General features: G+C 38.7%; 1 protein-coding gene across 1 annotated transcript in view; it reads left to right on the top strand.

The window, feature by feature from the left end:
- Positions 1-12,778, top strand: part of LOC109103193 (Cbl proto-oncogene, E3 ubiquitin protein ligase) — a 34,060-nt gene extending 21,282 nt beyond the window's left edge. Inside the window, exons 5-16 of the mRNA XM_042771153.1 lie at positions 4,589-4,710; positions 5,463-5,600; positions 5,731-5,818; positions 5,909-6,040; positions 6,131-6,355; positions 6,693-6,824; positions 6,993-7,361; positions 7,444-7,535; positions 8,126-8,278; positions 8,394-8,503; positions 8,595-8,804; positions 9,484-12,778. Coding sequence (XP_042627087.1) covers positions 4,589-4,710; positions 5,463-5,600; positions 5,731-5,818; positions 5,909-6,040; positions 6,131-6,355; positions 6,693-6,824; positions 6,993-7,361; positions 7,444-7,535; positions 8,126-8,278; positions 8,394-8,503; positions 8,595-8,804; positions 9,484-9,752 — 2,040 coding nt within the window. The 3' untranslated portion in view covers positions 9,753-12,778. The remainder of the gene's footprint in view (positions 1-4,588; positions 4,711-5,462; positions 5,601-5,730; positions 5,819-5,908; positions 6,041-6,130; positions 6,356-6,692; positions 6,825-6,992; positions 7,362-7,443; positions 7,536-8,125; positions 8,279-8,393; positions 8,504-8,594; positions 8,805-9,483) is intronic.
- The last annotated feature ends 663 nt before the right edge of the window (positions 12,779-13,441 follow it).

The following is a 13,441-nucleotide window of genomic DNA, read 5'->3' on the forward strand; positions in this document are numbered from 1 at the left end:
CTTCAGTGCCACATGATTCTTCAGAAATCATTCTAATATGCTGATTTGCTGCGCAAGAAACATTTCTTATTATTATCAATGTTGAAAACCATTGGGCTGCTTAATATTTTTTTCTGGGTTCTTTGATGAATAGAAATTTCAAAACAGCAGCATTTATTTAAAATGAAAGTCTTTTTATTTTAATCTCTTTACTGTTACTTTGATCACTTGAATGCTTTCTTGCCAAATAAAACTATTCATTTTCTTTCAAAAGAAATAAATAAATAAATTTGGGCCTAACTATTAATTTTCTTTCAAAAAAAAAAAAAATTAAAAAAAGAAATCTTACTGACCCTAATCTTTGAATGGTATAGTGTACCTTAACAACTGCACTGCAACGCTCTGGCAACCAACCATAACACCCTAACATCCTGATGACGGGTTTTGCCACTCACGTCATCTTCAGAAAATGTAAAAATCTAGTCATGTTGATTTTTCCATGGAACAGTTGACTATTGTGATTAGAATATGAATCTATAATATAGCAGCTGTTGAATGCATCATCTGACGGCTGCTTGGCAGTGCAGTGCTGTCTATGTAATGCGCTCATTACTCAGAGTGCTCTAGCACAGACATCACAGCGGTACTAGGCTTTCTCGTTCCGCTCTCTCCTCAATAGCCCATAATCACATCTATCCTTTAATTAGCCATCCTTACTTCACATCTGAGCTAATTTGGGAAAAAGAGGGTCAGGATCATTTTTATCATTGATGCAGCCATAATCAATCTAATAATCGAGCTAACATTGACAAGCGTGTCATAATTCAAGTCAGTATGCTGGCCTTTCAGAGTACTTAAAACAGTCGTAGCACGGCTGGCCTTGTGCCCATTCTAGTTGCAGTATAGAGTGCTTGTGCTGCACCATACCTCAGCTTCATTCATGCAGCCAGAAATAGACCGGCTGTTTACAGAGAGCCTGCAAAGCTCTTTGACGAATCTCCATGTAGCAAGGTCACGCTTCTCATCTGCATCTGAATGAACCTGCCCCGCTCGAGAGCCAGTCACAGGACTTTTTTATTTCTTTGATTCAGAAGCCTTTTGACTGTGAGTGGACCTTTATGAGACAGATACCTCATTATGAAAACCGGTTTTGTTTTATGTGTTTGCTCAGCATACACAAGCATGATTAGGCATCCTGGGTTATGGTAGTAAATACTGAAGATTTTTAATAATGATATGTAATCTGAGAGGGGAAAAGGTGGGTTGGTTGACCCATATTTGCTCTGCAGCTATTTGACGAAAGTGTCGGGGGTGTTTCAGCTGATGCACAATGCAATTTGAAAATATGTGAATGCAGCCTGTCCTGAGGTGACGGAGACCACCTTTTTCACAGAAACTATGTCACAGCCACTACATAACCTGTCCACAAACCAACATGGTGGATCACGGTCTTTGTTTAGTCTAATTAATACTATTCTAATTCTATTTAGCAAGGATTCATGAAAATGATCGAAATGAAAGAGACGGTAAAGATACTTGTAACAGCTTTGCATTTTAAATAAAAGCTGTTCTTTTGAACTTTGTATACATCAAAGAATGCTGAAAAAAATGTGGCACAGTTTCCACAAAGATATTAACCAGCACAACAGTTATTACATTGATTTCTGATGGATCATGTGACACTAAAGACTGGAATAATGACTACTGGAAATTCAGCTTTGCCATCACAAGAATAGAATATATTGTATATTTATATTATTATATTTAGAATATCTGAAACTTTAAAACAGTTACACTCTTAAGAAGGATGTGTTGAAAACAACACATTTTGTTACTTTTAACTCAACCATTGTGTTATTCCATCTAACAATAACACATTTTTTTACACACTAATGTGTTATAGTTACACTATTTGCTTACAGTATGTTATTTTTGTGTTGTTTTTGAACAAAGCTTATATGCAATAAAAACACAGCAAAAACATAGTATACAAAATGTATTAAATGCTACATTTATATAAAAAGTCAAAAATGTAAACAATCAAAATATGGTAATTTAAACACTAACGATGGTGCTTGAATGAAAAGTTCCTTAAGAGTTAATGGTTAATCAAGTTTGTATTTTGAATTTAAAAAAAATGTGGCATTTGACAGCATCTTAAACATTAATCGGTTTTATTCACGTATTTTCCTCTGCATACAGATGATGGTGAGGGTCGGTGAGATGAAGCCTCCTTTATATGTCATGTCAATAACTGTCACAAGCGCTTCAGAGGTGTCTTCCATTCAAAGCTGTGAGAGTGCAAATAGAGACACATTTGTTATTAATAGGCAACACATAATGAATATAATGTTAGCTGGAAAGCTAAGAAAAACGTATGCGACAGAGATCATTTTAACGTCTTAGGGCCTTTTACACAATACGTGGCACTGTGAGCTCTGTTCATTTTCAGTAAGAGAGATGCAGAGAATGGCATGAATTTCCTCGTGTGAAACGTTACAACATAAAGCTTGTTAAAATAAGTTCCCACCGCAAATCGTGTAGCTCACACCGACATTCATGAGACAGTAAAATGCCCCTCGACAGTCTTCAAATGATCACAAAAGCTGCTAATGCCAAATATGAACATTCTTCTTACTTCCACACATCGAAGATATCCACCGATGATGAAAAGTTGAAGAGCGAGGAAACTTGCACTTGAGAAGATTAACGGCTCTTTTTTTTTTTACACACATTTAACACAAAATGACACTAAATGTGTTAAAATAGTAATAACACAAAAAATGTGTTAAAAATCAACATCTTTTTTGAGTGTATTTTAAATTGTAATATTTTACAGCATTACATTTAATACATTTTAAATACTTTTATATTAATAATTAATACTTAATTAATAAAACTAAATTACTGCAGAGTATGTAATCACAAGCTAAATTCTAACAGTTAAACTTATTTAAGTTTGAAATTGAGATGGGTGTATATCGACTGAATGCATACTGAATTACACACTTCCTGTGTAGTCAGCCTGTGTTCAAAACTTTCAATTAGAGCACTGTAATTCTTAGTCCAGCTGAAAAAATGACTTTCAAAGAGGAAATGAACACACTCCCATTTTTATAGACTAAAAATGCTCGGACATCTTTAGACAGATACATTTCCGTAAAGGAAAGGTGTTGATCAGTGTCAAACTACTTTAAAAAGGGGAAAAGACAAATTCTTAGAAGTGTTTGTCAGTGAGAGGAAGTGCCAGTTTTGCCTGAGGACAGTGCCATGAACACATGGACAAAGTCATTTAAAACTACTACTTAAAAATAGTACTGTCATCCTAAACTAGAGTATTGTCATCTGCTCATTTGATGTATAGATTATTTCAAACGAGCACATGACAGTATTATTTCTCAGAAGTACCTTTAAAGGAATTCATGTGTAATATATACTGGCCATTTGTCTCTACTGATAAACTGCATTTGTGATTGCAACAGTCCTGTGGTTTTGTTGAGCTTTAGTAAAGGAAATAAGATTGATGTGTGTTTTAAATTTGTCAGTATATGTCATTGCACGTCTAAGTTACGAGGGCTTCACATCGGCATCTTGGCATTGAATGAAACGCCTGTTTTACTAATTATAACGACATTAAGTGATGTTTATATACAGAGATCTGAGTTCATTTGGTTCAGTGGTGTCGCTGGCGTACAGTGTGTCTCACCACTCCATCCACATTGCACACTGTCTCAGATTGTCTTCATCTCTTAAAGTGGTCATATGACGATGCTAAAAAGAACATTATTTTGGTGTAATGCAATGTTTATGTGGTTTAAGGTTCAAAAAACATTCTTTTCTACATAATGTACATTATTGTTGCTCCTCTATGCCCCACCTTTCTGAAACTCGTTATTTTTTTACAAAGCTCATCGTTCTGAAAAGCGAGGTGTACGCTGATTGGCCAGCTATCCAGTGCGTTGTGATTGACCGAATTCCTCAAGCGTGTGACAGAAATGTTACGCCTCTTACCATACTGTGATGACGTGTGTCCCGGTGTGACAAGACAAAACAATAAAACCCATTTTAAAGAGGCATTTGTTGTATCCAGTGGGGACATAATTACTGATTATAATGACTTCTACTGTCTTTTTATTCGTTGTGTTGCGTATCGTGCTGCTTAAACACGACAAACAACAAGCGCTACTTTACTGCTCAAAACTCACGTTTGAATCATCAGCGGCAAATTCTTTACATATGAAAACATACTTACAGACTGTGAGTCAGAAGTGCCAGACTGTCCTTGCAAAGTTTAGATTGAGCCATTTTAGGTAGGTGTGGTTGACTCTTAACTTTTATAAAGAATATCTCTTTGGATTTGAGACTTTAGTCTATTGCAACTTTAACGATCGTCTTTATGCACCAAGAGCTTGTAACACTCCAAAGAGAAAGGAAAATTTTAAATCGTATCATATGACCCCTTTAAATGGATATTAGAGGTCATCACTTAAGGGACCATGAGTATCTTTGCTGTCAGATGTTATCTGTATATACATGCTACTAAATTCACAATGTGAATGGTGTTTAAAAAAAAAAAAACTATGTATGTTATTTTTCTTTTTTTATATAGCCATGGTCATCACTGCTCAGAAACTGGAACAGCCTGGCAGTGACTCATCCAGGCTACATGGCCTTTCTCACCTATGATGAAGTCAAAGCTCGTCTGCAAAAATTCATCCACAAGCCTGGCAGGTAATACACATACCGCACACATCACTGTAAAGGGATAGTTCACACAAAGCTAAAATTTCACATTCCAAACCTGTAGGTTCCAAACCTAAATTACTTTTTTCTTTGAAACAACAAAAAAGCTATTTTTTTAATTTTTATTTTAATAGTTTATTTTATTATTTTATTCTATCTTATTTTATTATTTTTTCTTTTAAATATTTTTCTTACAAATTTATTTTTTTTCTAGTCATTTTATCTATTCATGAGTCCAAATGCTGATCAGTTACTTTTCTTCATTAAAACAACACAAAAGTTATTTTTATTTTATTTTATTTTATTTTATTAAGTTATTGGACTGGAATAACAAGGAAAATAATTCTTTTTGGGGCAGCCGTCTACTTAGTCCCAGTACTTAAAGATCTTGGTGTCTTGGGCTTTAGCCATTCACTTTTTCATTTCAATATGTTCATGGCATCAGCCTGGTCACAGCAGCATTATCTGCAACATAAATAGTGACAGGAGTTACATAGGACAGTGCACCATTAGTTGCTTGAATCCCCACTCTGAGTGGCCCAAAGGACAGCATGGTACCTCCCATCAATAGACGTATTGTAAAAGTACCATGATGTCACAAGTGCTCTCGATTCAAAGAAAAGCAATCATATGACCACCCCTGATGCACGTGTTTCATAGTGATGCGTTGATCTGACACTGTTAGATTGTCCAGTTTATTTTGTCTCATGTCATAAGTATTTGTTTTCTCTTGGTTACAGCTATATCTTCAGGTTGAGCTGTACGCGGCTCGGCCAGTGGGCTATTGGTTACGTCACAGCCGATGGGAATATCTTGCAGACCATTCCACATAACAAACCCCTCTTCCAGGCCCTCATTGATGGCTTTAGGGAAGGATTGTAAGTCAACACAGCATCTCAGTCTGAAACCCACATTTAAATCATTTAGTTGTGTAATAAAGCATCAGATGTCACACTTCACCTCCTTCAGATCTTCAGTGTGTCTTATAGACTGTTTATTCCCATTTAGCTACCTTTTCCCTGATGGCCGCACACAGAACCCTGACCTCACAGGGCTGTGTGAGCCCTCGCCACAAGACCATATCAAAGTCACACAGGTCTGTTTTTGTTTTTATTATCTCAGTCAGACACCTAAATCCATCATGTGTCTTGGATAATCTGTGTAACTCCTTTTTCATCGCTTACAGGAGCAATATGAGCTCTACTGTGAGATGGGCTCTACTTTCCAACTGTGTAAGATCTGTGCTGAGAATGACAAGGATGTGAAAATCGAGCCCTGCGGCCATCTCATGTGCACTTCCTGTCTCACAGCCTGGCAGGTAAACCTGAAGAACCTTCAGCTGTCCGTTAGTCTGGATACACGTGCATGTGTTTTTCCTCACTCTTGATTTCTTTTCTCGCTCTGTTAGGAGTCAGAAGGCCAGGGCTGCCCATTCTGTCGTTGTGAAATTAAGGGCACTGAGCCCATCGTCGTTGACCCCTTCGATCCCAAGGACCCCAATAGTGGAGGCTCCTATGGAGGCTGCAGGAGCATGTTTGGGGCTGAGGGAGCCCCTTCGCCCAGCTACGACGATGATGATGATGATCGCTTGGAGGACTCTCCTTTCATGATTAGCAAGCTGGTTGGTGCTAAAGTGAGAACAACTTTTATCTCTTTATGAGGTTAAGGACCATTCTGCTTTGCTAAACTTGCAACAAGATGTCTACTACTACACTTCAACCTGTTTTTCAATAAACAGCATTGATTTAGCTGTCACCTTGCCTCAATAAGTTTTGAATTTTTTTTTTTTTACTGTGTACGAGGTTCCTGTTTTGAAGTTTAACACAGGATTTCCTACAAATCCAAACCATATAACTTTTCCCACAGACATCTAGTAATAGTCAGCTCCAGATTGTGGTAAAGGCTTCAAAATGTTGGCAGAGTATTAAGTGTCAGTATAGATGTATGCTGAATGGTTTGGCTTGTTTTAGGTGGAGAGGCCACCCTCACCGATGTCAGTTGCCCCTCAACCCGTCGTTCCCCCAGTACCTCCGAGGCTGGATCTGATTCCTCTCAGACCCACCAACCCTCCCGGGGCCTCTAGTCCAGGCGCCACGTCCAAGGTAAATGCACTAGCATGGAATGTTTTGCCAAGTTAGCCTCAGTACCTCAGTTTGGAAAGTATTAAGCATTCTTTTTAAACACTTCAGAAGAAAATTTTAGAGTTAGGATTAGCAGAGCGCTTCTTGATGTTCAGTTCTTAATATCTGGTTTATTTAACCCATTGCCAGGCCGCATCCCATCACAAGGACAAGCCGTTACCGCTTCCCCCGGGCCTAAGGGACCTTCCGCCGCCTCCTCCCCCAGACCGACCACACCCAACCGGATCAGACAACCGGCTCCCGAGACGCCCTCTTCCCAGTACGCCCGGAGAACCTCCTCGGGACAAACTGCCTCCTGCCCCTCCTAACCGCAACATGCCAGACTGGAACTCCCGGCCCGTACCCAAAGCCCCATCACAGCCACCAGCAAGTGGAGACTCCCGTGGGTCTCGAGAACTCTCAAACAGACACTCTCTGCCTCTCCAGCTGCCCTCCACTCTCGATACCAGAGCAGAAGGCCAAAGAAACAACGGTCCCCCCAGCCTCGACCACCAGCTGGTAAGGTCGCACATGCCATATTTACACATCGACAGAAGCCTAATCTGAACTTTTATGTAACCTTCATTTGCTTCATGTGCAGAGTTTCGGGTCATCCAATCCTGGGTCAGATTACGACAGCCCGAAAGTAAAGCCATCTGCCTCGGCTAATGCCATCTATTCCTTGGCAGTCAGGTAGGTGCCATAGAGCTAGGGGTTGAAACGACTTCTGTTTTTTTAAAGTCGACTTTTATGTGATGAAAGTCAAGTCGAAGTCGACTAGTCACTGATGACGGCATTAATGAACAAATAAATCTGGAGCTGTGACAAACACCTTCTGCACAGCTGTGGCATATGAAACAGTGCTGCCCACATGGCTATTGCTCCTATAACAGCTCATTTTTATTAGTTCTTTTGTCTTTGGGTCGTTATATTTCTCACAGATTTCTGCTCGTTCTAAATCAGATACAGATAAAGTAGCACAGTAAAGATTACATTCATATGAATGCCTGTGTGAATTAATTCTACCTGGCAGCATCTCTCTGCTAGTATAGAAGCTGTGGGGTTTAGTTATTAAGAAATATATTTTATTGAGAAATCACAGAACAGTGTTGACATATATATATGGACAGAACAGAAATATCGCAATGTCTGACAATATTGTTTGTTGCAATATCATGAAGTAATCAGTAATAAAAACTCCCCCTCACTTCCTACACTCACTCTGAACCTGTCAGTAAAGCGAGCAGTCACATGTGTGTTGACTCTTTCTCCTGTGCTGACAGGCCTCTCCCAGCAGTCAAAGCTCAGAACGAGGAGGACGTGTGTGAAAACGATGAGGAGTCAGAGTACATGACTCCATCCTCTCGGCCAGCGCTGCCCTCTGCTGCAGGGGAAGCTGTGTCTAGGCTACCTCCTCCACTTTCCCTCAGTCCCAGGTAAACTTGTTTTAGCAGCCATGGAGGTGCAGAACTCCAAGAGACACTCTGAATAGACGAGACATAGATATCAGATCTCTTTCAGTGTACTGACAGTCACTGTTTACCTCTCTAGGGGTATGCTCAGTGAAATGGAGTTAGAAAGCCCACAGATGTACGAAGCTATGTACAACATCCAAGCCCAGGCCCTTACTCCCTCTGGACCACATCAGGCCAGAGACTCAGGTACTGTGATATTTAAAGCTCTTCATCTTCATATAGGCAGTCTGCTAGTATATTCTAAAATGTGTAATATTGTATTTATTTCATTGTTTAGATTACTCTGAATTGCCTCCTTTGACCTGCTCTAACGGCCCAAGGGATCCTGTTGGTGCATGTGATGATGAGGAGGAGGAGGAGAACAACTATGACTATCCTAAGCCCCTTATACCCACCAACCTCGCCCGACGCACGCTTTCAGATGTTAATCCTACATCTTCAGCCTTCAGCCGCCTTTCCATAGACACTGAGCTTGGAGCGGCAGCACGTAAGTCATACCGAGTGTTATTTTAGTATTATTTTTATATTTTTTATTTATATACTTTTTTATAATACAAAATAACTATAATATAATTTATACTAGTATGTAGTAGTTTTATATAAAATCATATTCTAGTTTTTATAGTTTTTGTATTTTTTTTTATATTTTCAGTTTTCATTTTTATTTTAGTAAATTTGTAATTGTTCTATTGTCATTTTAATTAGTTTTTGCTTTTTAAAAAAGTTGAGGGGATTTTTTTTTTTTTTTTTTTAACTTTAACTATTTTAGTACTTTTGATTTCGATTAGTTGCAGAGGCAACATTTCTGATTTTTCAGTTTTTCATATAATATAGTCATCTAACATTTTATTGTATCTAACTCATCAATAGCTTCAAGCACTCAAGCTCCTTAATATCCAAAAATTTTTTAGATGAGGAAACAAAGTCAGTTAAGTGTGTCCAATCTTTTGATTTCTGTTGTAGTCAGCATTTTAAGATATATTTACAGAGCAAATATAGCACTGGCATTTCCTTTTTCCACCTATATTTATTTTAGATCAAATTTCAACCCTGTGAGAGTCTCATGGCGTCCTTATTTTAGAACTGCAACTGCAGTATGATCGTTATCTCAGACTTCAGTGTCTATATATTCACATAATTTTTATGCTACATTGTGTCTTCAACAGTCATGGACCCCACTGAAGCCCCCGAGCGGCCTCCTAAGCCTATTCCCCGTCGCATCAACTCAGATCGCAGGCCCAGCCCGGTTCCCCCTGGAGCGAGCCCAGGGCCCAACCAGCAGATCAGCAGCGAGATCGAGCACCTCTTGAGCCAGGGCTACTCCCATCAGGACATCCAAAAAGCCCTTATGATTGCACAGAACAATATTGAGATGGCCAAGAACATCTTGAGGGAGTTTGTGTCCATCCCTTCCACTGCACATATCTTAACATAGCGAAACTTCTATGAGCATCCAGTCGCGGCCCGGCCACGCTAGTCTAGCATTCGTCTCGGACTCCAGAAGAAAGGAGCGCGAACTTGCGCTCTAACTCTAGCTCTAGTGACAGCGAGAGACACTTTCTCCGTAACACTTCTCGGATTCTCTGTCCTCCTTCGTACATCCGCAAGAACGAGGGGTTCGTTTCGGCCGCTTCTTCAACCTGAAGGCAGCGCATTTCCCCTAAGGACAAAAAAGACAAAAACATGTATGTGTTTATATTTGATTTAATATATAAATCAGAATATTGAGTATAGTTAATATATACACATGTATGTTGGAGAGGTTCAGCTGCACAGATCAGGGTTTGTGAAGTATTAGGCCTCGGAGTTCAGATAGCTAAAGGGAGTTAAACAGGAGACTGCAGCCGAGCATTTTCTGGCGTGAAAAATGGCCTTTACTTGTCTTGCTTCGGTACATTTTGTTTTCAAGTGTTTGATTTTCATTTTTCTTCTGTCTAGTAGCATGCCGTACATGTCAGTCCCCACAGCGCAGTCGCCCGTTTCAAAAATACCGCTCAACCCAAAGCAACCTGTTCTCCGCTTGACCTTGACCTCCAGGGTACTGTGGAAATTTTATTTTTGAAGCGCATGGTGGTGGCTGGCATCGGAAATGGGCTCTCCGTCAGCCTTTTTACGTCTGTGTAGCATTACTGTAACTGTACTGTACCATGAATTCACTTCCCAAAATGTTTAGGACAGCCAGTCCTTCAGATTCCCAATAGGAACATGCTGATGAAGGGTACATGCATCTGTTGTAAGTCGACATGTAATTTGTTTGCTCTAATCTGAATGTGTCATTAATATGGTGGTCTCCGACTTTTGTGAAGTAGTGTGTTTACTAAAGATTGTGTTCTTTAACAGATAAAGGGCAAGAGGTTATACATGAAGTAAAACTGCTTAGTAAAAAAAAAAAAAGAAAGAAAAAAAAGAAGAAGTATTTGCTTAAAAAGGTCCAAGGCCTGGCCAAGTTTCTGTATTCGGTGGGGACTGAAATCACTCTTGGGGAGGTTCGGACTCTTGTATGAAGCTGTTCATCTTAGAAACCATTTCATTTGATCACCTTAATATATTGTTATTATTAATGTTATTATTATTTTTTTGATTTATTGTTATTAATACAGAAGTGCTTTACTGCTGCTATTATTGTTAGTGCTAAACAATTAAGCCTTAAATGTACATTTGTGAATACTGTGTTTAACCCATTTTAAAGTGACAGTATCGGCTGTGTGTAATTTGGTGATGTAGCATACTTGAAATCAGAAGCAACTTGTGCAGGTGTGAGCCCAGCTGATTTGTTCTGTGTGTGTGTGTGTGTGTGTGTGTGTGTGTGTGTGTGTGTGTGTGTGTGTGTGTGTGTGTGCACATGGGATTTCTTGTTTTCATCCAGGTACGTTGCGTTTTGCTTGAAATACATACGTTTTTGTTTATCGAAATGGTGATGTGTGTCACGGGGCTCATCGCAGAAGGCTTTATTTCTGTGTTTAGCCTGTCACCAATTGGATCGATCTTTCAGCGGCAGCCCTGTTCAAGCCATGATCGCAGTGCCCATAGTCCGCCTGCTGTTAGGGAGAAGGTTCTTCCCGATCTCCCCTTTATACTCAGGAATACCATGCATTTCAACAGAATCTACATTAGTTACACCGTACTTTAAACCAGTGCAAGACAGTCTCGTTTTCAGGGTGAACACAGTGCTTTGAAGTCACTCTCAATGACATCAACATCAAATTAATTAATTCTGTGTTTCTTAAAGGGACAGTTCACAAAAAAAACTAAATTGTCATTATTTACACGCCTTCATGTTGGTCCAATCCTCTATGATCTTTTTTTTTTTTTTATGATCTTTTTTCTCCATACAATGACTGTCAGTGGGATCCAAAATGAAATTGGTCTTCCACTGACTTCCATTGTATGCATAAGATTTGTAATTCACAAAAGAAAGTGAGTCAAAAAGCTTTGGAACAACATGAGTGTTGTTAAATTATGCTCTCATGAGTGTTAATAAATGATGTTTTCATTTTTGGCTGAACTATGCCTTTAATATTTCCAGTTATTGTTATTGCACCAACACATTTGAATGCACTAGTAATACATTAAAGTGAGTTTGAGCCTCTCATGTGGGACTCGAGGACTCGCCGACATCAAAACTGGCCCAATTTTAGTCCCTACTAGCCCCTAGTGAGAATGTTGCACTGGGGTTGCAGGTACTTCCACATCTCAGTCTTGTAGGTACACATGCAACCTTGAAAGCTTACGATCAGGCGAGCTGTTAATTTTAAGTTGTAGGCTGTTAACTCTTGGTTTGTAGATTCTGTTGCCTTGAAGCAAATGATGGTTTAGTACTGATTTTTTTTTTTTTTTTACTGCACCATATGAAGTCTAGAGATGAGAAGGTGATGCATTTTTTTTATATCTTTTCATTTTACTGTACTACTATTTCTTGATGATGATGTGTGATGGATGTGTGAGGTTGTGTGTACAATATTTGGCACAGTGTACCAATTTGTGCTATGATACTGTCACTTTAAAATCAAGCGTGTAAAGTTACTTATACATAGAATACGTGGAAATGGCGATGTTTTATTTCGTTTTTGCATTCCTGTACATGTCAGAATTTTATTTTTGTTTACTGATGTGAATATTACTGTGAGCAGTGCCATATGTTTAGATATGATCGTAATTTTGTTCTGCTACCCGGAAAAAGGCCTTGTTTAGTGTAAAGAGTGAATGATATCCCTCATGAATTTTCGGGAAACGTTTTCATTGTCGTTCAACGCTTCTTTGGCTTGGTCAGTGACATCATGGTGAATATCTGTCTGTTTACTGGAATGTCTCGATTCAAACCACAAGAGGGAGAGAGCTCCTCATTTTGCCATAACTTGCCTGAGTGTTTCAGGGTTTCTTTCTTTTGTGCTAATTCTCATATCAGTTTGGAAGTATGCACAGCGCTATACTGTTAATTAAAACAATAGGACAAACATCATGGCCACAGTGTCTGTCTTAAGGCTTTTTTTTTTTTTTTTTTTTTTTTTTAGTAAAACAGCACACATACACTAACTGATATACTAGTTATTAACATTTGACCTGCAGTTAAAAAATATTTTTGGAATGGAAAATGTAAAGTTCAAGTACTGAAACTTGACCAGAGCACATTTCTGGAAGTCCGGTGTAGCCTGTCCTTTTATAGAAACGCTTACTTCTATGTGACACTATTGTGTTACCATGAATATGCTGAGCTGTAATTTTCAATTTATTAGTATCTAAACATTCTAACATAAAAAGCCTTATATATTTTTTCCATCTTTACTTCGAGCCAACATTTCGAACTATTGTATAGAACAGCTGTTTCTGGTGAACATAAATAAATAGGCAAAACATTGACAAAATTAAGGCTCGCGTAAACCAGCCCTTTTTAATAGAAATAGCAGGACAATTCAAAAACAAGCATAAACAAAAATACCACTGACACGAAACAAAAGCAGTGTAACAAACCAGAGAAAAAGAAACGGGTGAACTTATGAAAATATGGATTAAAAAATAGCCCAAGTATAAAAATAGCACCTGCGTTTTTCTAGTTCAACTGTTCCTCCATGAATGTAGACTTCCACATGCATTTTAATAATCCCTCTAAAATTTAAAAATGGGAAG

This window comes from Cyprinus carpio, chromosome A15 (genome assembly GCF_018340385.1).
Source record: "Cyprinus carpio isolate SPL01 chromosome A15, ASM1834038v1, whole genome shotgun sequence".
NCBI lineage: Eukaryota > Metazoa > Chordata > Actinopteri > Cypriniformes > Cyprinidae > Cyprinus > Cyprinus carpio.